This window comes from Xyrauchen texanus, chromosome 35, assembly GCF_025860055.1.
Source record: "Xyrauchen texanus isolate HMW12.3.18 chromosome 35, RBS_HiC_50CHRs, whole genome shotgun sequence".
NCBI lineage: Eukaryota > Metazoa > Chordata > Actinopteri > Cypriniformes > Catostomidae > Xyrauchen > Xyrauchen texanus.
Window position 1 is genome coordinate 13413347 of NC_068310.1, and position 25749 is coordinate 13439095.

The 25749-nt window shown below is 39.7% G+C and overlaps 1 protein-coding gene across 1 annotated transcript in view; it reads left to right on the forward strand.

Moving 5' to 3' along the window:
- Positions 1–25749, forward strand: part of LOC127628969 (plexin-B1-like) — a 121269-nt gene that overhangs the window by 52485 nt on the left and 43035 nt on the right. Inside the window, exons 2-3 of the mRNA XM_052105969.1 lie at positions 20077–20156; positions 23234–24341. Of these exons, the coding sequence (XP_051961929.1) occupies positions 23256–24341 (1086 nt within the window). The 5' untranslated portion in view covers positions 20077–20156; positions 23234–23255. The remainder of the gene's footprint in view (positions 1–20076; positions 20157–23233; positions 24342–25749) is intronic.

The window sequence follows — 25749 nt, forward strand, 5'->3', positions numbered from 1 at the left end:
ACATGGGCTTATACAAATTTTTGTCCAATCAAATACACTCTAGAATAATAGGCCTAATGTCCCTCCCACTAATACCACCTGCCACTCACTAGCCAATGCTAAGTAGCGAACCATGATTCATGATTGTGATGTAATTTAAAGACTATTGGCTATTAAAAAAGGAAACAAACCTTTAAATTATTTCTGCCTCAGTTTCCTGTTTCAATAAGACATATGTCACAAACACAGAAAATAAAATTGCACTCATCAAGCCGTTTCATATGGTCTTTAAAGCTGATATGCGTAATTTTTGCACCTCTAGTGTCACCAAACGGAATTGCAAAAGTGTTTTCACTTCAGGGAAATCATCCTATTAATGCCATACTTGTATTTGTGTTTGTAGAGGTTTTAAAGGCATATTAGGAATCGGCTGACTTAACTCTCATTTACATTTATTTACATTTATGCATTTGGCAGACGCTTTTATCCAAAGCGACTTACAGTGCACTTATTACAGGGACAATCCCCCCGGAGCAACCTGGAGTTAAGTGTCTTACTCAAGGACACAATGGTTGTGGCTGTGGGGATCAAACCTGTGACCTTCTGATTAACAGTTATGTGCTTTAGCCCACTACACCACCACCACTGCCAGCTCTCATGACCCTTGTTTGACCTCAGCTTGGCACCAGCTCAAAACACCTAATTAACTCCCTCTCCCATCTGGGGTCACTCAAGACTCTGTCTCTGTTCCATCACTGTACAATTCATTGAACCAGCCGACAGACTGGATCTGGAGTTTGCTAGAAAGGCTGAGAGAGTTTTGAATAATTGAACATCCCAAACCTCAAAGCCACTCCAGGACTTCCCCGATAAACGAGCATCACATGTTTGTGTCTGCAGTCAGTTGCACTCTATTCATATTAATTTGTTGAAGGGCTCAAAAATGGCTGTTCATCCTTCGCTGCAGGTGTGCAGGTCATCCCCCACCCTGCAGTTTGAACTTGTTTTGTGTTTTACCAGTCAGCTGAAGCAGGGGGATTTCTTTTCTGGTCAGTCAGGCAGGACAAAACCAGTTTCTCAGAGGGGGACAGACATCATCCCACCAACACATGTTATGATGGGAAAGCCCATGAAAAATTCATGACACACAGCAATATTAAGAAGCTGCTGTGGGCCTTTAAATGCTCCTCAAACAAAGTGACTTACATTATGTGCAGTGATATAAAAACAAAGTCTCTCGCATGGGCCTTCGTGCTAAGTGTAATGGTGGGCACAGGCAGGCTTGTGAAAGAGACCATAGCATGACACAGACAGACACTGTGATAATGAGAGACAGAGCGAGAGAGTGGTGAGGAACTCCCAAGAACAGTAGGCTTGGCTGTGTTACTTTTACATTGACTCCAACCAGTCTGTAGCTGAGTAACATCAGGGGTTTCATGATGGGGATATTTATAGTGCTGAGATTGTAGCTGTCATGGGAAGTCTGTTTAAAGGAAGTGAATGACTCTTTCAGAACTCTGGGGTTGAGGGAGAGCACAGAATGACTTGATTATTTGTTTTATGAGTGATGTTTTTTTTAAAGACAACCACAATTTTTAACATAATGGATCATAATGGATCTTACCTCAACTCTTCTCTACTTACTGTGACCACAAAAAATATTTGGACACTTGAGCCACACTTAAATGTATGAATGTCATTGCATTAGATATAAACCCACGTGGCATACACAAACAAAAGATGCTAGATCTTTTCTCAAAACATCTCTTTTCTGAGCCATTTTTGCTTTTACTGTGAAGCAACTGATCCCAATATAGAAGTAAAATCACACAGTAGCTCTCTCTCCACTGCGAAAAGGCGGCGGTTATAAAAACACCAGCAAACAGGTTTTTTCGGAGTTTAGCAATGGGTTGACATGTCCTTCCGAGTGTTCACATGAAATTTATAATGAAGTTTTCAAAAGTTTTGCAGAGTTCAACTAAATCTTTTGACTTTCTTTAAAAAGAAGAGATCAGAAGGTAAGATATTGCTGTGACAAGTGTACAGTTGGTACAAGTTTTTAACTAAAACACATTTTTTTTTTTGCACAAAATGAATCACCGAGGGTTACAGGAGCATATTATGGCCATGAGTGAGGGTCATTTTTTTGTCCAATTTAACACAACAAATTTACTTGAATACAATACTATGATGAACATATTTTCAGTTTAAAGTCATATTGATATTTTTTCTGTGGCTTAAACTTCATGGAGCCCGTGACGTAGCTTATAAATTGCCGTGACTGTATAAGGGCTTCAAACACATAACACTCAGATGGTGTCCCATAGCAAATACGCAGCTTGAGTTGGGAATGTTTTGTTCTAAGAAAGTTTTACATGCTATTCTCAGTTTTCTTAATTCTTTGAATTAGCAAAGTTTCACCAAGCACCCATCAACTTTTTGTACTACCATAAGCATTAGAACTATTGTTGGAGAGTGCAAAGTTAAGTTTCTGCCTCCAACAACATGCCTGCATATTATTTATTGACTATCTGATGAGTATTGCCCAGAGAAATGGTAAGTGACCTATGTTGACTGGCTTCACCCAACTTCCCGATGTCGGGGTGCTCAGGTTTTTACCACTTTACCTTGGTGCAATTGTGTTTACGAGATACCGTACAGCTACAATGTGTGCTTTTGGGGAAGAAAAAAGCACTTAAGTTGCCAAGTTAGTGGCATCAAACCTTAGAAAAATATAGTCTTTTGTTGGAGGCACTTAGGTTGTTCACACAGGCAGAATAAAAATCATTTTTTTTTTGGTTTATCTAACTAATAAAAAATATATAGTTTTTTGTCTTGCTCAGGCTATATACACCTTAGGTTTATATAGCCTGAGCAAGACAGAAAAGTATATATTTTTTATAAGCCTGATCCAAACCATATTAGTAGATGGTTTGGAATCGTTTCTTTTGTAAATGCATCTGTGACAGATGTCTTGCTACTTTGGAGGAAGCGGTGGCCTAGTGAACAGTCCACGTAAATCTTTATTTTTCTGCTTTTCAGTCAGCTTTTCAGTCTGCTTTTCAGCGCAAAATAAATGCACACACTCTGCTGCGTGTGTGTGTCTCTCTCTCTCTCTCCCCTCTGGTGGACTGGACACCCTTTTTATCCATCTCCAGCTCTCACTGTAACACAGAACAGCAGTTAGAGATAATTTCCCACAGGTGTCAATCCTTACCATTCTTCCTCTCCCAGCCTCGCTCTCCACAGACGTCGCTCAGCCATGCCCACATCACCACAGCGTCTTAGTGTGAATGGTCAGATTTCATGGATTTCATTATTTATTTTTTCATAATTTGTTGTGCGCGAAATGTTGTTTCGTCAGGTTGTGCAACACGAAGTCATACTGCATTACAAATGCCATAAATTATGCCTTCACAGGGAAAGCAATAATGATTGACAGCGCATTACATGAGATTTTTCAATAATAAAAAAGCCTATATATATATATATATATATATATATATATATACAGTGTATATATATATATAAAATTACTGTATTATTACACCTTTTAGCCCTCTGACTGTGGAAGGTAAAGTCTATGAGGAGAATAAGGCATAGGGATGATCACTTGTGGAACGCTGAATGGAACACACCCATATATCATGTGTATGTTACAGGGCAGCCTAAGCAAACCTCTAAGTAATACAGACATTGACTTTACCCTATGCGAAAAGGTGTGGTAAGACACATCGGTAGCGAGCCATTACAACGCAATAAGGTACTCAATGTCTCGTGCCGATATGGTACGCTTGAGCATTTTGGGCACTTCAATACAGGACTGGGGTCCTTTTCAAGAGTCCTTTTCAAGACTCTTTTATGCTTTAATGCGGTTTGTTTCGCAGCCCGCTAAAATAAAAGACAATAGGCGTTCTGTATACGACGTCATAATTTTGGCCAAAATATGGGACGGTTCAACACAAAACTGTAAGGTTATAAACCCTAACAGCAACAAACCTTGAATATATCACCTCTCCCATTTTTTAAGCCGTTGTCTGTGACGAATGTGTTCATTTGGAAACTGCCTTAATGAAAAACATAAACAATGGCAAGCATCCATTGTTGAACACTCACTCATGGTGAACATACACAAGCTTGCATAATTTGCATCGACGTGCTAGCAAAAGCAAAACAGAAAAAAAACGTACCTGTCCACCTGTAAGATTCAGTACAGTCAACATTCTGAGTTATAGATGTAAAATAACCTCCTTTTGGTTAAATGAATTGCTGCTTGCAAATTATGCTCACATTTACAAAATAAATTATATTTTCTGGACTGCCGATTGTGGACTGACACTGCTGTACAATTGCTTGAGTGTGTTTTTCCCACATGCTCTATTGTTGTGGTAAAAACCAGATTACTCTGGTAATCAACCCCAAGCAGCACACAAAAACAAAATTAACTGTGGTCAGTTGCCTTCCATGTCAATCAAACAATCTATTCCTGACTAAGTGGACCGTTCTTGGCACAATAATCGGCTGGACCAGACTTGTGATGATAGCCAAAAGTCTGCCTACACGAAACTATGGAAGGTCAGCAATAGTGTTTGGAATGTAGAATATGCTGCAATACCCTTTTATGTTCAAGAGCTCTATTATTACTACTCTCTCATGCACATGTTCTGTTCCTCTTACTGTCTCATTCCCTCCCTCTCATTTTATTTGCATTCCCTCCCTCTCGTTTAACTTTTTCTCTGCCTCACTCTCCACTCCTTTTCTAGTCTCATGCTTCTTGGGAATTTTTTTTATAATTTTTTTCAACCAAGGATTGTTCAAAACATCCATTCACCATATTTTATAGACAAATCTCCTTTAGCATAGAGGCTAACAACATCAATTGAAAATGTGAAAAGATGTCTTATACACTGTGAATTACATTTCAATACTCTTTCTACTTGGTGAAAGGCTGCTTTGTCCCCAAAGATGGATAAATAGCTTTCTTAATCATCCAGAGTGGCAACTTTTCATGTTCTTTGTCATGCCTAATGAGGCGTGACAGCGTAACATTCTGTTAGAGGCCATAAAAATGTGGGGTCACTGCCAGCCCATCCCAGAAGAGACAGAGGGATCAGTCTCCTCTCTGCGCTGCAGTGTGAGGCATGCCTTGCAGCACGACGTACCCTGCCAGTGTTGGTATCTCTGCCCCTGGGAACGCTTCCAAACAATAAACTCCCTTCAGTCCAGGGCCGATTTGGAGGGGCTAGCTGAGAGTTTTATCCTTTAACACAGGGTGAATTGCTTGTCATTCCTGCTTGGAATCCTTGTGCACTCTCACTTTCTGTATCTTCCCATACCCCTATTTTCTATGACTGGTCTGTGAATAGGAGAGTCTGTATTGTGTTGATCTTAACTAGGGCTGGGCAATACATCGAATATAATCGTGAACATTTTGTTGCTGATATAAAATTCAACGATAATGTGAATAATACGATGATTTTAATGAGCCTTTTATTTGGCCATTAAGTTTCATAGAGTGCATCAGTAGACTAATTTCATGATCCTTCAGAGCTGTATAATTAATCTAAACAATGTAAAGTAATTTTTGCACACCTTGCTCATTCACAAAGAAAAATGTTTTAGTAAAAATATATGAAGGTAAATAAACTGTGTATTTAGCTTCCATATATAATTGTATGTTAAATACAAGCATTAACATGCAAATCAATAAAAAGTATTATATTTACTCTCCATTGTGTTAATTTAGTGAAAAACTGTGGGAAACATGCCTTCATCATTTTTAAATAGATTTTTCTTTAATGCCTTTGAAATATTAATTCTACTTGGCTACAATGGCTGTTTAGATGAAGTGATGGTTCATTTCTGTTTAATATAAAAAATACTTTTATGCTATTTCAGAGCAAAAACATCAAAAAGATATCGTACATTGTCAATTTGCTGAAAGATATCATTTCTGAAACCATATTGCCCAGCCCTAGTCTTAACTGTCACTGGTGTTAAGGATCACAAAACCACATACGTGTGTGGTCAAAAATGCATCTGAACACATCGCATTTGAGGTGTAAACTCTAATCCGTCCTGTATTGTTGTGCAGCAAATAGCCACCCCTCACCTGTCAATCAACCGCTGCGCTAAAACAAGAGTTTAAACTTTGCAGGTTACTTAGCTGGAAAAAAATGGCAGATCGGGGGGAGGGAAAAGCGGATATATACAAGCATGAAAACTTCACAGATCTTGAGTGCGTCTTATCAATTTGCAGAGACTCTTGACAGTGACATGAGATACACTAACATCTGCAGCTCAGGTTAAAGCAAGTAATCCACTAAAATAACGGACATTCCTACTCTAAATGTTGATTTTGTGCTTGGATAAAATTTCAGCTGCATCAGGGAGAAACAGTGCACCATTTTTCACACTTTCTTTTCTGATTTGTTGCAGTTTATTATCATGCAGGAACACACTGACATAGTGAATGATGTATGTCGTCGTGCAACAAAGTCCCTCCCTTCCAAATCACAAGTGGTAACAGGAGATGCATTTAAATGACCAGGGTTTTAACAGCGATGTGTCTCACCTGGCCACATGAGATCGGATCATCTGGGATGCATCTTAAAACCAGGTGGAAACAGGGTCTTGGAGAACACCTTCAAACACCTTATTAGTTGGTCAGCTAAAGGCGCATTTATTTGTATGGTTTGGGTTTGGGACTCTATTGGGATTAAGTCATTCTCCATTAACTTGTGGGATTTTCAGTGAGTGAATTGGGTATCAGTTAGGGTGTTTTCACACCTGGCTCATTTGGAGCATTTGTTTCCGAAAACTTGTGCAAACTAGGGATGGGCATTCATCAATAATTTGGTATTCGAATATTTATCCTCATAAAAAAATGAATATTCCATTATTTAAATGAAGGTAATTAATGAGAAAGAGATGTTGTAAAATAATTTTTAAGTCATAAAGGTTGCATCACCATTAAAAAAAAACAAGCTTCTAATTAAATTCGAAACAAGCTTATCATGTCCTTATTTAAACAAGCAATGTATGAAAACAAAAAAAAAAGAATAGAATGAAAGCATTTAAGCTCACACAAATCAAAGAAAAAGAAACCGCTAATGAAGTAGACTGAACCAGTTAACGTACAGGACGACGTACAGGTTGAAGGATATTTTGAAAAAAACAACGTCACTGGACTTCCTGTTGGTGATGGCACGCTGCATGAGAGTTTGTTTGTAGCCTGCTTAGGCTGCTTAGCATTGCTTATTCTTATTCTCAAACATTCATCTTTATATCCTTTGTCATTTTACCGCGTTTCAGGTTTTTCCACTTTTTTACTGTTTCATCTGCGTGTATTTTACCTGTTGCTGCTGGCACCTAGCTAGAGTCTGTGTTTGTAGCCTGCTAGTTTTTTTAGCATCACTTATATATCCTTAACATCTGCCATTTTTAAGCGTGCATCGGGTTTTCCCTCGTATTATTTTCTTATCGCGATTCAACTGCTCTCATATTCCACCTGCATCCGCGTTCTATTTTTATCGCAATTAAACTGCGTGCTTTTTTTCAGCGCACACCTGTTTTTTTTCTCCTCTGCGGTACACAGATTATTGCATCTCAAAGCACCGCTTATCAAGAACAACCAACAACAACAACAAACAATTGCGTGAGGATTCACATCAATATCAAACCCTCACCACTCAGGAACAACCAACACAAACAATTTGCGGTAAGTCATGGCAACCGCTCATGTTATTTCTTCCTGAATTGCATGTCACATGTTTACAATATCCTCCTCCATCAGCAGTGAGGGATTCACATGTGATAAATGTAAGGAATTAGTCAGGCTGACGGAGAAGTTTAATGAGTTAGAGACTCGTATCGGAACGCTAGTGGAGGTCAGTAAGAAACAGAAGTCGGTAGATACTGTTTCGGATGCGAGTAGTACAGAGAGCAACATACACTCTTTGGTTCCGTCTGTAGAGCCCTTGCAGCAGGGCATTTGGGTGACGTCTCGGCAGCATACTCGCTCAGCAAAGAGACACCACTCTCACATTTCTGTTAGGGTTTCCAATCGATTCTCTCCTCTCAGTGATACACCCACTGAGAATCATGTTGAAAGAGCCCTTGTTATTGCCGATTCTATTGTAAGGAACGTGGAAATAGATACTCCGGCCACTATTGTTAATTGCATTTCAGGGGCCAGAGCATCTGACATCAAATCAAATGTAAAAGTGCTGGCTAATGCTAAACGTATATTTTCTAAAATTGTTATCCATGTAAGCACTAACGATGTCCGGCTTCGCCAGTCGGAGATCACTAAAGATAATGTTAAAGAGGTGTGCAAATTTGCCATAACGATGTCAGACACTGTGATATGCTCTGGTCCCCTCCCTGCTTGTCGTGGTGACCAGGTTTATAGTAGATTAGTGTCACTGAATGGATGGATGTCTCAGTGGTGTCTGAAGAATAAAATAGGATTTATAGACAATTGGAAGAGTTTTTGGTGTAAACCTGACCTGCTAAACAGAGACGGACTCCATCCATTCAGGGAAGGTGCCGCTCTCCTCTCTAGTAATTTGGCTCATAGTCTTAATAATGATAGTATTTGACTAACTGGGGCCCAGGTCAGGAAGCAGACAAACTGGTTAATCCGAACGTCTGCTAGCTGCTTGAGACGTCACACAGGTCACATAACTACAACACATAGAGACTGTATCACCTAGATATCTCATAGAGACTGTATCTGTTTCCTGAACTACCAAACACATAATTTAGAAAAAAATGTTATTAAGGTAAAACTTGAACAAAACAAACTAAATATACACAACATATAAAATAGGGCTACTAAATATTAGATCTCTTTCTACCAAAGCACTAATTGTTAATGAAATGATTACAGATCATAGATCATAGAGCTCTGTTTGACTGAAACCTGTCTTAAACCGGATGAATATATTAGTTTAAATGAATCTACTCCCCCAGGTTATTGTTATAAACATGAGCCTCGTGTGAAGGGTCGAGGAGGAGGTGTTGCTACTGTAGCGTGGCCACATAAGGGGATGTTATTTATATAAGGTTCATGACTTTAAACTAATTATGTTTGTCATTAATGCCTATTTGTTATATTGCTTTCCCCTGTACTCCTGTTTATCCCTCAGCTGTTGTGTGTTGTTCCCCATCTCTGTTCACACGAGATCTTCGCGTGGATTCATCTTACGTGTTTTCCTGCCACGTATTCAGGAAGTACTTTCAGTTTCTATTTAAAGAACCGCTATGCCGGTTTCCAGCGCTCATTTGCGAGTACGCCCATTTACAAACCCGTTCATACATACATTGGATTACGCTGGTGACTGACCTGGGAGCGCTGAGACGCCGTTCTTCTTTGAAAGTATTTTCGTTTGGCTCGCTGTCAGGATTACTTTTTATCAGAGGACATTTGGTCATTCATCATTCATCACTTCACCACTTCATCACTTGATCGTGCTCACGGACTATACAAACACCCGGTGAGGCTGATCTGAACACTGTATATAACTCTGTGCACTCCGGACTTCACTTTTACTTGTATATACACCTTGTTTGTTATTATTGTAAATATTATTGGTTTTGTTAATACACTTGGGTTTATTGATTTTTCATCAGTGTTGCTATTTATTTTCTCCACTCAACCTATCATTAGAAACAGTACGGTTCGATCCCTAATTGTGTAAACTCAACTTTAATATTGGAGAGTGTTACATAGTGGTGGCCCGTACGGGGAACTACGTGCTGTTTCTATTGGTTGATAGTGTTTGTCTTGTGTTCATAAATATGGAAAACATGACACAAGCTAATGGAGGAATTAATCTGAATGTAAATACTGATGAAATTGAGAATGAAGTGAATGAGTTAAGGTGTTGCTCTGATGAAACTGAGGATGCTGAATTCACTGCGGGCCCGTTTGTTACCAGACGTAACCCGACAGATGAAATAGCATCTGTTTTGAGTTCATTATATAATTCTGATGATGATGACGATGATGATGTTGAAAAAGAAATGGTGAATATAAATGTTGTACAGACAATGCAAATGGAGATCGATAAACTCAAGGTGGATTTATTGGCTCTTAATGCAAAAATACAACATAATGAACAGGAATTACAACAGTCTGTAGATAGTTCCCTTAATAGGGAAACTAGTTTCCGGGAGTCAGTGGACGCTAGCTTAGCAGACTTAGAAGATCATTTCCAGAGGTCTATAGAGAAGTTGGAGAGAGCGGTGGTTGATTGTTTCCTGCGGAGAGATGCAGGATGGGAAAATCAAATGAAAAAAATAAGATTCACCAGTACCCCATCTCGATCTCAAATACAGTCTTTTTACCCTGCTCCTTCCCCATCTACAGCCAATGCTTTGAAAACTCCCGTACCAGCTACAAGACATAAAGTCCCCCCTGTTAACAGAGGTAACGCTACCTATGACGTCACTGCTGGAGCACAAGTATCTAACCTGGCTCACCCTTCATGTATGCCCAGTATGTCATCTTTCTGTGGGAAACCCCTATCCGTTTGGAATTTCCTTCCTTCGGTGAGTCTAGCGAGACATCCGACGTACTCCATTTCGTCGAACAGGTCGAAAATTATCTGGCCATTAGACCCCTGCCTAGTGTGGAGCTCGTTGGCACCCTGAGTACAGTGCTCAAAGGACCCGCTTTAAGCTGGTGGAAGGCAGAAAAGAACAAAGTAACAGATTGGCAGTCTTTCAAAAATGCTTTTAGGTCTGCATTTCTTCCAGAGGATTACCTCACTGAAGTGGAGGACAAGTTAAGATCACTGGTGCAGCAACCCAATCAGCGTTTGAGAGATTTCGCCTATGATTACCGAGCCCTCTGCCTCAAATGGAAGCCAGCTATCACCGAAGAGGAGATGGTGAGCCGTATTCTCAATAACATCAACCCAAGGGTTGCGGGCTGTCTGAGAGGGACGGTGAAAACAGTGGAACAGCTGGTGAAGGTGGGATCTGTGGTGGAGAAGGACTGGATGGGAGCAAAAGATTACTGGCAGAAAGTGGGTAAATTGAACAGCAAAGAAACAACAAATAAAAGACCACCTGAACGCCATACCTCAAAAAATCTAGCAGGAGTATCCATTGCTCAACCCCACCTAATGACATCCCTTCTAGTAGTGCCTATAACTATAAAAGGACGAGAAGTGAAGGCGGTACTGGATACAGGGAGCACATACACCCTTATTCAGGAAAGCCTGTGGAGACAATTAGGAGGGGAAACAAAACCTGACACTCCAGGCCTTCTTCAACGGTTCATTATGGCTGATGGAAAAATGCACCAGGCGATCAACAGGAAAACAGTCTGTTATGAGTGGCATGACAGGATATGCAGGTTGGACACCTATATTATGAAGGATGCTCACCTGGCCTTTCCCCTTATAACTGGTCTGGACTTCCTGAGAACCGCTGAAGCCATAGTGGACGTCGGACAATGGAGATATGGACTGAAAATGGGTAAAGGATATGTTTATCATCCATTCCTAACTGCACTTATAAATCCTGTACTGTCTTCACGTCTGATGGGTGAAAGCATAGGCACGACTGCTGCTGCTGTGAGTCTCTATTATGCCTTACCACCAACCTGGAATTCAGCCACATTTGACTTACCCACACAAGTTGTTCCCAGCTGGGACTCCGACAATCAGGATGAATTAAAAAAGCTGATGGAAAATTGGCCTCATACCACCTCTCAAGTCCTGGGAAAAACATCTGTGGAACAACACAAAATTATACTTTCTGACGAAATGCCCTTGAGATCCAGAGCTTATAGGGTCTCACCCTTCAAGAAGAAGATTATCGATGAGCAGGTAGAACAAATGCTACGAGACCATATCATCGAGCCTTCTTTCTCTCCTTGGTCATCACCTGTAGTCCTGGTCCCCAAACCCGATGGTTCCTACAGGTTCTGTGTGGACTATAGGAGGCTGAATAGCAAGACCATACCTGATGCTTATCCAATGCCTATAATCCACGACATCTTAGAATCCATGGAAGGCGCCTCCTGGTTCAGCACATTGGATTTGCAGTCAGGGTACTGGCAGGTTGAAATGGAGGAAGGCAGTAAAGCCAAAACAGCCTTCATCACCTCCCAAGGTCTATTCCAGTTCCGCTCCATGCCTTATGGATTACGGAATGCAGCTGCCACCTTCCAGAGGCTGATGGAGAAGGTCCTAGCAGAGTTGAGAGGGAAGTTTTGTTTCGTGTACATTGATGACATCATAATCTACTCAAGGTCTTTATCAGAACATGTACAACATCTGAACACCATCCTGCAACGACTAAACCAAGCATCACTTACTCTGAACATGAAGAAGTGTCACTTCTTTAAGAAGCAGCTGAAGTTTCTTGGACATATAGTCTCAGAGAAAGGAGTGGAGGTTGACCCTGAAAAGACCAGAGCGGTTGCTGACTATCCTCCTCCCAAAGACATTAAAGCCCTCCAACGCTTCTTGGGATTAGCGGGTGGTACCACAAGTTCATTCCCCATTTTGCCGACATCACAGCTCCCTTAAACAATCTAAAAAGAAAGGAGTTAAATGGGATTGGACGCCTGAGTGCCAAACCAGCCTGGAGAATATAAAACAAATATTACAGAACCCCCCAGTATTGATGCAACCTGACCTCAACCAACCTTTCCAGGTTCATACAGATGCCAGTGATGTGGGCTTAGGAGCCATTATTACCCAGCAAACTTCTGAGGGGGAACGGGTAATAGCATATGCATCACGAACATTGCGTGGACCTGAACTGAATTATTCAACGGCTGAAAAAGAGTGTCTAGCTGTAGTCTGGGCGGTGGAAAAGTAGAAACATTACCTGGAAGACAGTTCGACGTTTACAGCGACCATGCTGCCTTAACTTGGGCCTTCAACAGCCCTAAAACCTCCTCTCGGCTGACCCGGTGGACTCTTAGGTTACAGCAATTCATCTTCCAAGTACATCACAGAAGAGGATGTCTGAACCTAGGACCAGATGCCTTGTCACGAGTCTGTGAAGCTCCTGAAAGTGAAGGTGTGCCCTGTCTAGCCATAATCAAATCAAAATGTGCCTCTGACATACCCCACACGTTACAGGAAATCTCACAAGCACAAAGTCATGACAATACGGTGTCTCTCCTCCAACTGGCCCAAAAAACCAGAAAGGTTCAAGAAAACCAAATAACCTTTGAGGTCCACCAGGGGGTGCTATATCGCCAGGTTCCTGTCAAGAACAATGGAAATAAATTCCAACTGGTTGTTCCTCAGGCATTAATTCCTGGTTTCTTACATTACTTTCATGATAACCCACTGGGAGGACATCTGGGACGACTAAAAACACTGCTGAAGCTCTTGGAGGTGGCGTGGTGGCCTACTGTCCATAAGGATGTCTGGCAGTATGTCAAAGGATGCGATACCTGTCAAAAATATAAACACGAAAATACCAAACCAAGTGGTTTCCTACAGCATACACAAGTGACAGAACCAGGTCACACTTGGGGGATGGATTTCATGGGACCTTTCCCGACCAGTAAGAAACAAAACGCTTACTGGTGTTAGTCGATTATTACACCAAGTGGGTAGAGTTGTTTCCCCTTCGAGATAGTAAGACCCCTAGGATTGTCAAAATTCTCAGGGAAGAGATCTTTACCCGATGGGGGGTGCCAAAGTACCTCATTTCTGACCGGGGAGCCCAATTCACCTCCAATGTGCTCGCAGAGCTATGCAGGTCCTGGGGAAGCATCCAAAAACTTACTACCAGCTATCATCCTCAGACAAACCTGACAGAAAGAGTTAACAGGACGTTAAAAACAATGATTGCGTCATATGTGGGACAACATCATGAGAGATGGGACCAGTGGTTGCCTGAACTAAGGTTCGCCATCAACACAGCACATCAAGAAACTACAGGTAGAGCACCTGCTGAATTAATGATGGGCAGACAGCTACACGGTCCACTGGAGAGGTTAATCCTCAAAAACCCCACTCCTGACCAAACCTCATATAATGTAATGGAAAGACAGAACATCATGGCAGAGGAGGTAAAGCTCCGAGTAGGGGTGCAACAAGCCAGACAAGCTAGATATTATAATGCCCGACGGAAAGATGCGCAGTTTCAGCCTGGTGATCTAGTCTGGATTAAAACTCACCCTCTCTCGTCTTCCTCAAATAAATACTCTGCTAAGCTAGCGCCCAAGTGGGAGGGTCCAGCTGAAGTAATAAAAAAAATGGGGCCAATAAATTACACCGTTCGCTGGGGAGACCCATGTAAAACAGATATTTTAAATGTGGTTAACCTGAAACGCTGGTACGGACGTTCTCCTCCTATGCCGAAGGCTGGGGGGGGGGATATATGTAGCGTGGCCACATAAGGGAATGTTATTTATATAAGGTTCATGACTTTAAAATAATTATGTTTGTCATTAATGCCTATTTGTTATATTGCTTCCCCTGTACTCCTGTTTATCCCTCAGCTGTTGTGTGTTGTTCTCCATCTCTGTTCACGCGAGATCTTCGCATGGATTCATCTTACGTGTTTTCCTGCCACGTATTCAGGAAGTCCTTTCAGTTTCTATTTAAAGAACCGCTATGCCGGTTTCCAGCGCTCATTTGCGAGTACGCCCATTTACAAACCCGTTCATACATACATTGGATTACGCTGGTGACTGACCTGGGAGCGCTGAGACGCCGTTCTTCTTTGAAAGTATTTTCGTTTGGCTCACTGTCAGGATTACTTTTTATCAGAGGACATTTGGTCATTCATCATTCATCACTTCACCACTTCATCACTTGATCGTGCTCACGGACTATACAAACACCCGGTGAGGCTGATCTGAACACTGTATATAACTCTGTGCACTCCGGACTTCACTTTTACTTGTATATACACCTTGTTTGTTATTATTGTAAATATTATTGGTTTTGTTAATACACTTGGGTTTATTGATTTTTCATCAGTGTTGCCATTTATTTTCTCCACTCAACCTATCATTAGAAACAGTACGGTCGATCTTCAACTTTAATATTGGAGAGTGTTACACTACAATTTACAATGAAGTTTTTGGTGTTACTCAGAGGACAGGATATAAATGTAAGTCTTTTCAACTAATAATGCTTAATGTGACACCATCAGATATAAATAAAATATCTCTCGTCTTTTGTCCTTGCTACAATGTAGATCACCCAGGCCTTATTCTGATTTCCTTGGTGAATTTGCTCATTTTTTATCAGATCTTGTGGTTACTGTAGATAGAGCTTTAATTGTTGGTGACTTCAACATTCACATAGATAATGAAAATGATACATTGGGATTAGCATTTATCCATATTATCAACTCTCTTGGAGTCAAAATGTAACAGGACCAACTCATCGCCTTAATCATACACTAGATTTAATTCTGTCATATGGAGTTGATGTTGATAATATAGAAATTCTGTAGCAGAGCGATGACATACCTGATCATTACCTTGTCTCTTGTATGCTGCAATCAGCTAATGTTACTCAATCTACACTATTGTTCAGGTAGAACTATTCTTTCGACCACTAAAGATAGCTTCACTAATAATCTTCCAGAGCGATCTCATACACTCAATAAACCCCAAAGCCCAGAAGAACTTGATGAAATAACCAAAAATATAAATGCAGTCTTCTCTAGCACTCTTGATATTGTCGCCCCACTTCGATTAAAGATAATTAAAGAAATAAGCCCTGCACCATGGTACAATGATCACACTCATGCTCTCAAGAGAGCAGCTTGGAAAATGGAGCGCATGTGGAAAAATACAAAATTAGAAGTATTTCGTGGTGCATGGAAGGATAGTGTCTGTAGCTACAGACAGGCACTAAAAGCTGCCAGGTCAGCATATTTTAGTAAACTCATAGAAAATAACCACAATAATCCTAGATGTTTATTCAGTACTGTGGATAAATTGGTTAGGAATAAAGCCTCAACAGAACCAGATATTACATCACAGCACAAGAGTAATGACTTCATGAATTTCTTTACAGATAAATTTGAAATAATCAGAAATAAAATTGGAATTATGTAATCATCTGTCATAGCACCTCAGAAAACAGTGTCTAATTTTCCTCACGTGCAACTTCAATCCTTCTCTGTCATAGGTCATGAAGAGCTAACAAAACTTATCGAAACATCAAAAGCCACAACATGTTTGTTAGATCCTATACCAACTAAGCTCTTAAAAGAGGTATCCCCTGTAATCTCAGAACCTCTTCTTAATATTATTAACTCCTCGCTATGCTTAGGACATGTCCCAAGAAACTTTAAAATGGCAGTTATCAAACCGCATACTAAGAAGCCACAACTTGATCCTGGAGAACTGGCTAATTATAGACCGATTTCCAAATCTCCCATTTATGTCAAAAATACCAGAAAAGGTAGTATCCTCCCAAATATGATCATTTCTACAGAGAAATAGTATATATGAAGAATTTTAGTCAGGATTTAGGCCTCATCACAGTACAGAGATTGCACTTATCAGAGATACAAATGACTTGCTCTTATCAACTGATCGCGGCTGCATTTCTCTTCTAGTGCTTTTAGATCTTAGTGCTGCATTCGACACGATAGATCACGACATTCTCTTGAATAGGCTAGATAATTATGTTGGCATTTGTGGAGTTGTATTAGCATGGTTTAGGTCATATTTAGCAGACCGCTACCACTTTGTCTATGTAAATGAGGAATTGTCAAACCGAACAAAAGTAAAATATGGAGTGCCACAGGGATCAGTTTTAGGGCCTCTGCTCTTCTCTATGTATATGCTTCCCCTGGGAGATATTATCAGGAATCGTGGAATAAGTTTCCACTTCTATGCCGACGATACACAACTTTATATTTCTTGAAAACCTGAAGAGATTTCACAATTCTCGAAATTAGCAGAGTGTATCAATGAAATAAAAGATTGGATGGCCAGAAATTTCCTTCTACTCAATTCTGACAAAACAGAGGTAATAATTATTGGACCAAAAAACACTAAAAATAAGCCACTACAATATAATTTGTCTCTCGATGGATGTACCGTTACATCATCTTCAACAGCGAAGAACTTAGGTGTTATATTTAATACCAATCTGTCCTTTGAAAATCAAATTACCAATGTTTGTAGAACAGCATTCTTCCACCTAAGAAATATTGCTAAATTAAGGCACATGCTCTCTGTTGCTGATGCTGAAAAACGAATTAATGCGTTCATGACCTCAAAATTATATTATTGTAATGCATTACTGGGAGGATGTCCAGCAAGCTTCAATTGGTTCAAAATGCAGCAGCCAGAGTGCTAACGAGAACCAAGAAATATGATCATATTAGCCCCATTTTATCATCGTTACATTGGCTACCTGTTAAATTCTGTATTAATATTAAAATTCTGTTAACTATGTACAAAGCTTTGAATGGTCTAGCTCCACAGTACTTAAGTGAACTTCTACCACACTATATTCCATCACGTTCATTACGATCGCAAAATTCTGGCCTGTTAATAGTTCCTAGAATATCAAAATCCACAAAAGGAGGTAGATTCTATTCATATTTGGCTCCTAAACTATGGAATAGTCTCCCTAACACTGTTCGAGATGCAGACACGCTCCCTTGGTTTAATTCTAGACTAAAGACTCATCTATTTAGCCAGGCATACACCTAATTTATCCTCCAACCCACAATTAGGCTTCTTTAGTTGGGTCTGCCGGAACCAGAAACATTGATCATGATTTATAACTCTGCAATAAATTGAATGGCATCTATGCTTATATTATTTTATTTGTTTCCCTGTCTCAAACTCGGGACTCCTATCCAGAGGTGACCAGAACCGGCTGGATCCAGCACCATTCCTGCTTCGTGTTGGACTCCACTGCTACGTGTCGCTGTGTGATGATGACTAAATGCAGCCGGTGCCAGCCAAACATCACTTCAGTCTATTATGATAGACTTCAGAGGATGAACTGTTGCCAACTCCAACCATAAGACATGGGATACTTCATATGCCATTGTCTGAACCTTGGATTTAGGATGGACCACACCGAACCTCACCGAAATAACCTGCCAGGTGAACTGCGTTTCACATCCCTGATCTCTGCCTGCATCACCTCGGTATATTGATGGACTACGATCTTGAAATGGAATGCATAGACTAACAATTGCCAACAAAAGCCTTCATCAGCCAACTAACAAGGACAATTGCATCTATGTGAACTTCTGCAATTAATCAAGATGGACTTCAAAGACTTTGGTCATTAATCTTAAGGTTCAAACACAATCGATGTTTAATCACTGACCCTTAACACTTACTTAGTTTCATAATTTTAAACCATGACTTTAACTATACATAAGTAATATTTACATTATATTCATGATGTTAGCCAGAGGAGAACTGGCTCCCACAGTGAGTCTGGTTTCTCCCAAGGATATTTTTTTCCATTAATCAACATCTTATGGAGTTTTGTGTTCCTTGCCACAGTCGCCTTCAGCTTGCTCACTGGGGTTATTAATACAATTATTATTTAATTACTTATATTTCAACATGATTAACAATCATATTTTATCTAATTACACAATGATGATTCATCGACATTATAGACATTACAGTTTTTTCGTCTGTTAATGCCTGATCTTCTGTAAAGCTGCTTTGAAACGATGTGTGTTGTGAAAGGCACTATACAAATAAAATTGACTTGACTAGAAACACTCGCCATATAATAGTTATCATGTTTATATTGTATGTCATGTTTTTGTTGAGAAAAACAAGCTTATCCTCATGCTCCGTAAACTATACTCATTTATACACACCAGTTTAAATGATGGAATGTCCCATACCTCAGCCAGCGTAGTCTTTCTCGGATACCATGTTTGTTGTTTACAGAAGCGTTGTGGGGATTACATTGCTACGGGCCCAAGGACACTTCGGCATGTGGAGTCGTGTGGGCCAAGATTCGAACCACCAACCCTGCGATTAGTGGCCAACCTGCTCTACCAACTGAGCCACCTGAGCCACAGCCGCCCATCTAACATACATCTCACTGTATATATGGCCAGCAAAGAAACATTTGCAAAATTCAAATAGTATTTTTACTATTCAAATAATTATTGCAGAACAAATATTCAAATATTCGACTTCTCATGCACATCCCTAGTGCAAACCATTGGTTTGGTTTGTTTAGGCATATATGAACATGGCAATTGTACTCTGATCTAAGCCAAAGTGGTCTCGATCTGTTAGCAAATGAACTCTGGAGCAGTTTGCTTGTAGTGAGAATGCAATCTGACCCAACAGACCATCGAACCAAACAATATCCCTATAAAAACCATAAACATACCTGACTGCAAAGAGGAAATCTGTAGGTCATCACAAATTCCTACATCACAAATTCATCATCAAAATACAGATATAGCCTTTGGTGATTGTATTAGATAAAGAAACTAGTTATGTTTTTGTATTCCCCATTAGATAGTAAGCCATACTGGTGTGGAACGACATGAAGTGAGTAAATTATGACCAAATTAAAACATTTTTGAGTGAATCACTACATGCATAATAAGACGTGCCAAAGAAAATTAACATGGCTGGCACTGCATGTTATGAAATTGACCTTAAATCATCTTATTCCGTTAAAGTTCCTGTATTTGGGCATTAAAATGTGATTGGAAATTTAGATGCACAATAATCACGGTTATCTCAAATAATAGATCAAATAACCACGATCAAACAATTATTTACAGGCCTAATTTCCCTTTTATCTTATTACTTGTTTAGTTCAGCTTGGATTGTCTCAAGCAGAGACTCATGTCCTGTAATGGCCTCATATTAATCACATCTAATTCATTTAAATCATCATGGACAGTTTGCCTTCTCACACGACAGGATCACTTCCAATCTACTACTGCAGAGCAATGCATTAGGACCTTGATGGTGACTTAGGGCCTATATCATCCAATTTCCTGTCTGGGCAGGATTGCTCAGCTCAACAGCTGTGCCTCCCATGAGCCCCAGTGGCATTACAGCTCCTCTCTTTAGATTGCTCAATGCTGCTCTGTGTAAGAGCTCATTGGCATGTTTTTTTACCCTCACAGGCCATCTCCACAGGCATGTGCTATGCCACTGGATAACGCAGAGGACAGCAGCCTCCCTAACCTTGTGTGTCTGACTAATGGTATGTGTGCTATTTTTCAAACATAACTGCCATATTTTATAAGCATGGTTATTTTGTATGGACCCTGTTAAAAGACTTTCGTCTTTTGTCAGAGTCTTCATTTATTTAGGCTGAGTAGACCCCTTCATCCTCTATAAGTATACACTTGCAAAAAGGACTGTGGAATTATCATATTTTTTCTCCTGAGCATTTACCATAGTAAAAGCTTGGTATTATTTTATTACATTTTAGCAACAGACCAGTGCCATGGTATATATCAAATTACTGTCTAATGTTACTTTGGTGTTACCGTCTGATATAATCACTGTACCGTTATACTGCTGTTTTTTTGTTATTATATGTTCATTAAATGCTTTAATGTATTATCTCATTTTAGTTAAATTCATTACCATGTTTGATATTTGTTATTTTCTTTTGGTTTAAGTTAGTGTTTCATCAGGATTACCATAAGTACTCATATAAATGGACAGGAGACAAGCATTATCATATCAAATCAGCATACATCTGTAATACAGTCAAACTTCTGGTTTACATTACATCTGCCAATCCTTAAATAGCAGCAGTTAAGAGTTGGTCAGATTGTGAAGTCCCGATTTCAAGCTTTTAAACAACATCAATTTAGAGTAGTCTTTAATCAGTTTGCTAGCTTGAAGTTCGTTGTTATCTGTATGTTGAATTTAATGATTTTTTTAAGTTAAAAACCTTTTAAACCCAAAGCGCCGGTTCCAGGCTGCAGGGAGGAGCACTGATCATAAAAAAATATATATTATTGTTTTATTCAACAAACACTTGCTTGATCTGAACAAATTAGGTGTTGTTTTAAAGGGAACCTATTATGTAAAATTCCCTTTTACATGGTGTTTGTACATAAATGTGAGTCACCAGTGTGTGTACACAATAGGGATGTCGTGATTACACGATTTCACATTTAACCGCAATTGAAATGGTCACCGTTATTAAACTGTACGAATTTGGAAGCTACGGTTAAAAACCATAAAAAACAACCATTTTGTCTATTTTAAATATTTTTTTTTAACCAGTCTTTCAGTGTAGGTCTAACTTACGTGTGAGTTAGACCCACAAAATCAGCGTGTTTTTGATTCCACCCAAAAAGAGGCATTTACAACATTGTATAATATATTATCCGTGGGGTATTTTTAGCTGAAACTTCAGACACATCCTATAGACTCCTGAACACTTGTAAAAAGGGGCATAATAGCTCTCCTTTATAGCTTATACTCTTATCTTTACAATGAATATAGCTGATCTGACCTATTCTAAAAAAAAAACTGCTTTTAAATTTGATTACAAATTAGAACTTCTCTTAGCCACCAATACGATGTTTGCCGATACTGTACATAGGCTACCCATGACAGGAGAGTATGTGCTATCCGTTTTTTTTCTTTGCTACAACTTTCACAGTTGTATTGAAAAAGTCTGTTACAGTTTACTTTGATAAATGTTAGTAAGGGTGTTGATGTAAAGATGTGAAAATTCGTGTAATTGGTGTAGGTGCAGGGCAGGTGTTTTCTCTTTCCCTTGTCAGCGCTGTCCGTTTGACACGGTTGAATTGCTCCATAGTGCTTTAAAATAGAAAAATCTCATGTGGAATTCAAATGCGCTACGATTTTGAGGGAAGCCGATTTAATCGCGCATGTGAGCTGCTCTGCGCTAACCTGTCACCGGAGTTTGCAGCCCTGTTGACGCACGCGCACAAGGGTAGAACATAGCGCAACTTCAGGCTTCAGTCACCCGCGCACATCTGTTTCCCACATGAGAAGCATATTTGGCGCTTTTAAAACAAGATGAATATCACAAGGTTGCTGCATTCTCTGACGGAAATGTGTACAGATATGGCTGGCATGAGATGGTCAAAATAAAGGTGCATTTAAGAAAAAAAATAGACATTGATGTTTACACGTTGAATCGGTGACATTGTGTCCTTGGTGATTTGATCGATGCATCGATCAAGATTGATGGATTATTACACCCCTAATTATTAGAAATAGAAAATGGCATATCACAATTACAGCAGATGCTTCTGAATCAAACAAGCCCTCACTCATTGTAATATGATGTGTAGATCCTGATATTCCTCAGAGTGTTATGACAAGCTAATGGCTCATCGCTAATGCTATCTCTATAGCGAGGGTTTCTTTGGGATCGATTCACTGAAACACAATCATTTGTGTCATATATGTGTTAGGTCATCGTCTTTGGATGTCTAGAGAGTGTTTGAATCCTTATTTGGAAAGAGGCAGTATCACATAGGTTAGCAGAACCACAGTGGACATAAACAGACATGGGGACAGAGTGCAAATTACTGAGTTACTGAGATTAATCAAGTAGCATTCAACTGGTCATGTGGCCCTAACATGGCAGCCCACATGAGGGGACCCTCTCCATGTAGAGTTAAACAGCTTTTATATGTTAATGATATGACTGTGAGTCTTTATATCATTTGAGTCATCATGATTATATTTAAAAAAAAAAAAAAAAATGCATTTAAACAAAATGCTGAGTGCACCTTTAAAATGGAAAAAAAATTAAATTGCCAGTTATTTGCATTGGCTATAATGAGCTGTGAATTATTGGTATTGGCCTAAAAATTCCATATTGATGCATCCCTAATTTATTAATTAATACTCAGGGTTACCACTGCTGTAGGAATATCAGTTACATTTTGGAAACTGGGATTTCAAGCCTGGAAAGGTCAAGAAAATTGATCAAATCAGAAAAGTTCTGTAGTAAACATAAAAATGCTGTATTTTTTTTTTTCTAGTTATGCTCAGCTTTAAAATATATAATTAGCAAAAAATTGCTATGAGTGCCATCTATAAAAAATGGGACTGAAAAATCCTTATCCAGTAATGTAAAGCAATTGGAAAAGTCATTGAAATTATTTGGTTTATAGGAGTGGGAACCCTGAATATTCTGTTCAACAGGGCAGTTCCCCCTTTGTTATGAAAGTTTTGTATAAAGTGTACTTGACTAACTGCACTATGTTAGCAAAGTTGTTCTCTGAGCTGACATTGTAACTTTGTATCACTGATTTTCATCATTTCCTGTTTGCTCAGTGTTTTTGCAGTCCATTGTGGGATGGCCCTCATCTTCACCCTGCTTCATTCCCTCCTCCTGGGTGTCCTGGGAGCCCTAACGGCCTATAGCAGTTATCCACGCTTCTCCTCCAATGACACAGTCTTCCAGCACCTGGCATTGCACCCTGACCCCAGCATTGGATTGGTCTATGTGGGGGCACGAGACCATCTGTTCCAGCTTGCTGGTCTTGATGGCCTCCGGCTTGAAGTGGATGAGAGAACTGGCCCTGTGAGAGATAGCAAAGACTGTCTGCCTCCAGTAACACTAGAGAACTGTCCTCAGGCTGGACTAGTTAGCAATCACAACAAGCTACTGTTAGTAGATCCCTATTCCCTTCAGCTTATTGCCTGTGGCAGTGTACACCAGGGAACATGTCAGAAACGCAGCCTAGCTAATGTGAATGAAGTTCTCTTTTCTGCCGAGAGACCAGTTGATACGCAGTACGTAGCGGCTAATGACCCTACCACTTCAACAGTGGGACTTGTGGTGCGACCGCAAGACAAAGATCCCGTCCTCTATGTTGGGCGAGGCTACACCAGTAGTCACCCACCAGTGTCTACGCGACAACTTTTGACAGAGCCTGTGTTCTCCTATGAGGATACCGCCAAACTCGCAGTTGCTGGACGCCTCTCTGAATACGATCACAATTTTGTGGCTACTTTAGCCCGACACAACCACGTCTACTTTTTATTCTATAGGCGTGACCTGAAAGCTGCCTCTAGGGAGTATCGAACGTACGTGGCTCGGGTGTGTCTTGACGATCAGGCGTATTACTCTTATGTTGAAGTACCGTTAATGTGTCACTCAAACTCGACAGGCAGGAACTACAATCTCCTCCAGGGGGCGCAGGTGGGAGGTGTGGAATCTGGAGACTCGCAAGTTTTGATGGGAGTGTTTTCAACAGCGGTTAGTGCTGCTAGTGGACCCAGTGAGGAATCAGCATTGTGTGTGTATGCTCTGGATGAAGTGGACAGAAGTATTGATGCTACACGAGACCTATGCTACACACAAGATGGGGAGAAAGGGAGCAACAAGGTGGCCTACATTGAGTATGAAGTTAAATCCAGCTGTGCCAACCTGCCCACGGTGAGTAAATGCACACAATATAAAGTTATAATTAGCTAATATAATTCTAATACCATGTCCAAATGAGGCAAGCTATGTATTTGATAATCAACAATTGTCTTTTTTTATATTGTTCTGAAGTGTCCTGACCAGTTGTGACTGTGACAAAGTTGTTGGTAATCAGCCACAGTGAAATCTCATTGGTTAAAAATCCTGCTACACATAGATGTGTATTACACTTCAAATATGTTTGACTTAAATGTGATTTTGTCACTAAGCAAGTTGCTTTTCAAATTGTCATATTTAACTAGAAATCGACCGATAGTGGATTTTGCAGATACCAATAACTAAGGTGATGGGAAAGGCCGAAAACCTATTAATTGGCCAATAGTTTTTACAAATCGATTTATAGAATGGCAAATTTATTTATTCTTTCTTTACTATGACGGGCTATGAAATACCTACATAGGTTTTGACCAATAAAGATATTTCCAAAAAGCACAGATTATCGGTAAAATTGATATTTCGGTCTACCACCATTTTAACTCTGGGTTGAAGTAATCCTGGGTTATATTGTTCTTTTGTTCATGGGTTAAACTGGGGATTGTTTTATTATTTGCCTATTTATGCTAATGACATTGACTGGACAAGTACTGCACACAACCTGTTTTAATTACTGCTTTTGTATCTGTGGAAATGTCTCTTCATCACTCCAGATAATGCATGTTGTATTTAACAATGCAAGTATTGTTTAGTGGATGATTGTTTGTCTGTTGCTAAACTACTCACTTAAATATTCTAGCACTGCATTTTTTCCCACAATTTATACCTTTGTAATTTGGGATTAGCACTTAAAATTCTTCTTAACCCAGGGTTAAAAGTGGTGCTGACCTCAGCACAGGGTTAACTTGAGGTTTAAAAAAAGATTGGGTAACAGTAGTGTGGAAAACCCAAGTGAGGAAAGAAAAATGACACTTGAAACTTAATGAGTAACGTCTGGTTACGACATAGGGTTAGTGTTTTTTTTCTTTTATAGGAATATTTGCCTAATAAAGTTCACTTGCACACTGGATTCACATTGTAACATTACAGCCGTGGCCAAAAGTATTGGCAGTGACATATTTTGTGTTTCGCAAAGTTTTCTGCTTCAGTTGTTGTGGTGTTGATTCACATTGTTTCTAGATTTTTGTGCAGAGTGATCAGACACATTTTAAATAATTGCAAAAAGCTTCTTTGGCCCTGGCACAAAATGACCAGCTAACATCATTTCATTAATCATATCAGCAGCACCTAGGAAAGTGTGAATGAGTACTAGTCACGTGAAATCACTTGATCATTCTGATTGGATTATAAGAGCAGAATGATTGCTATAAAAGGAGGGAAGAAGTGCTTCCAATCATTGTGTTCTTGTTAGCAATGGTTACCTCTA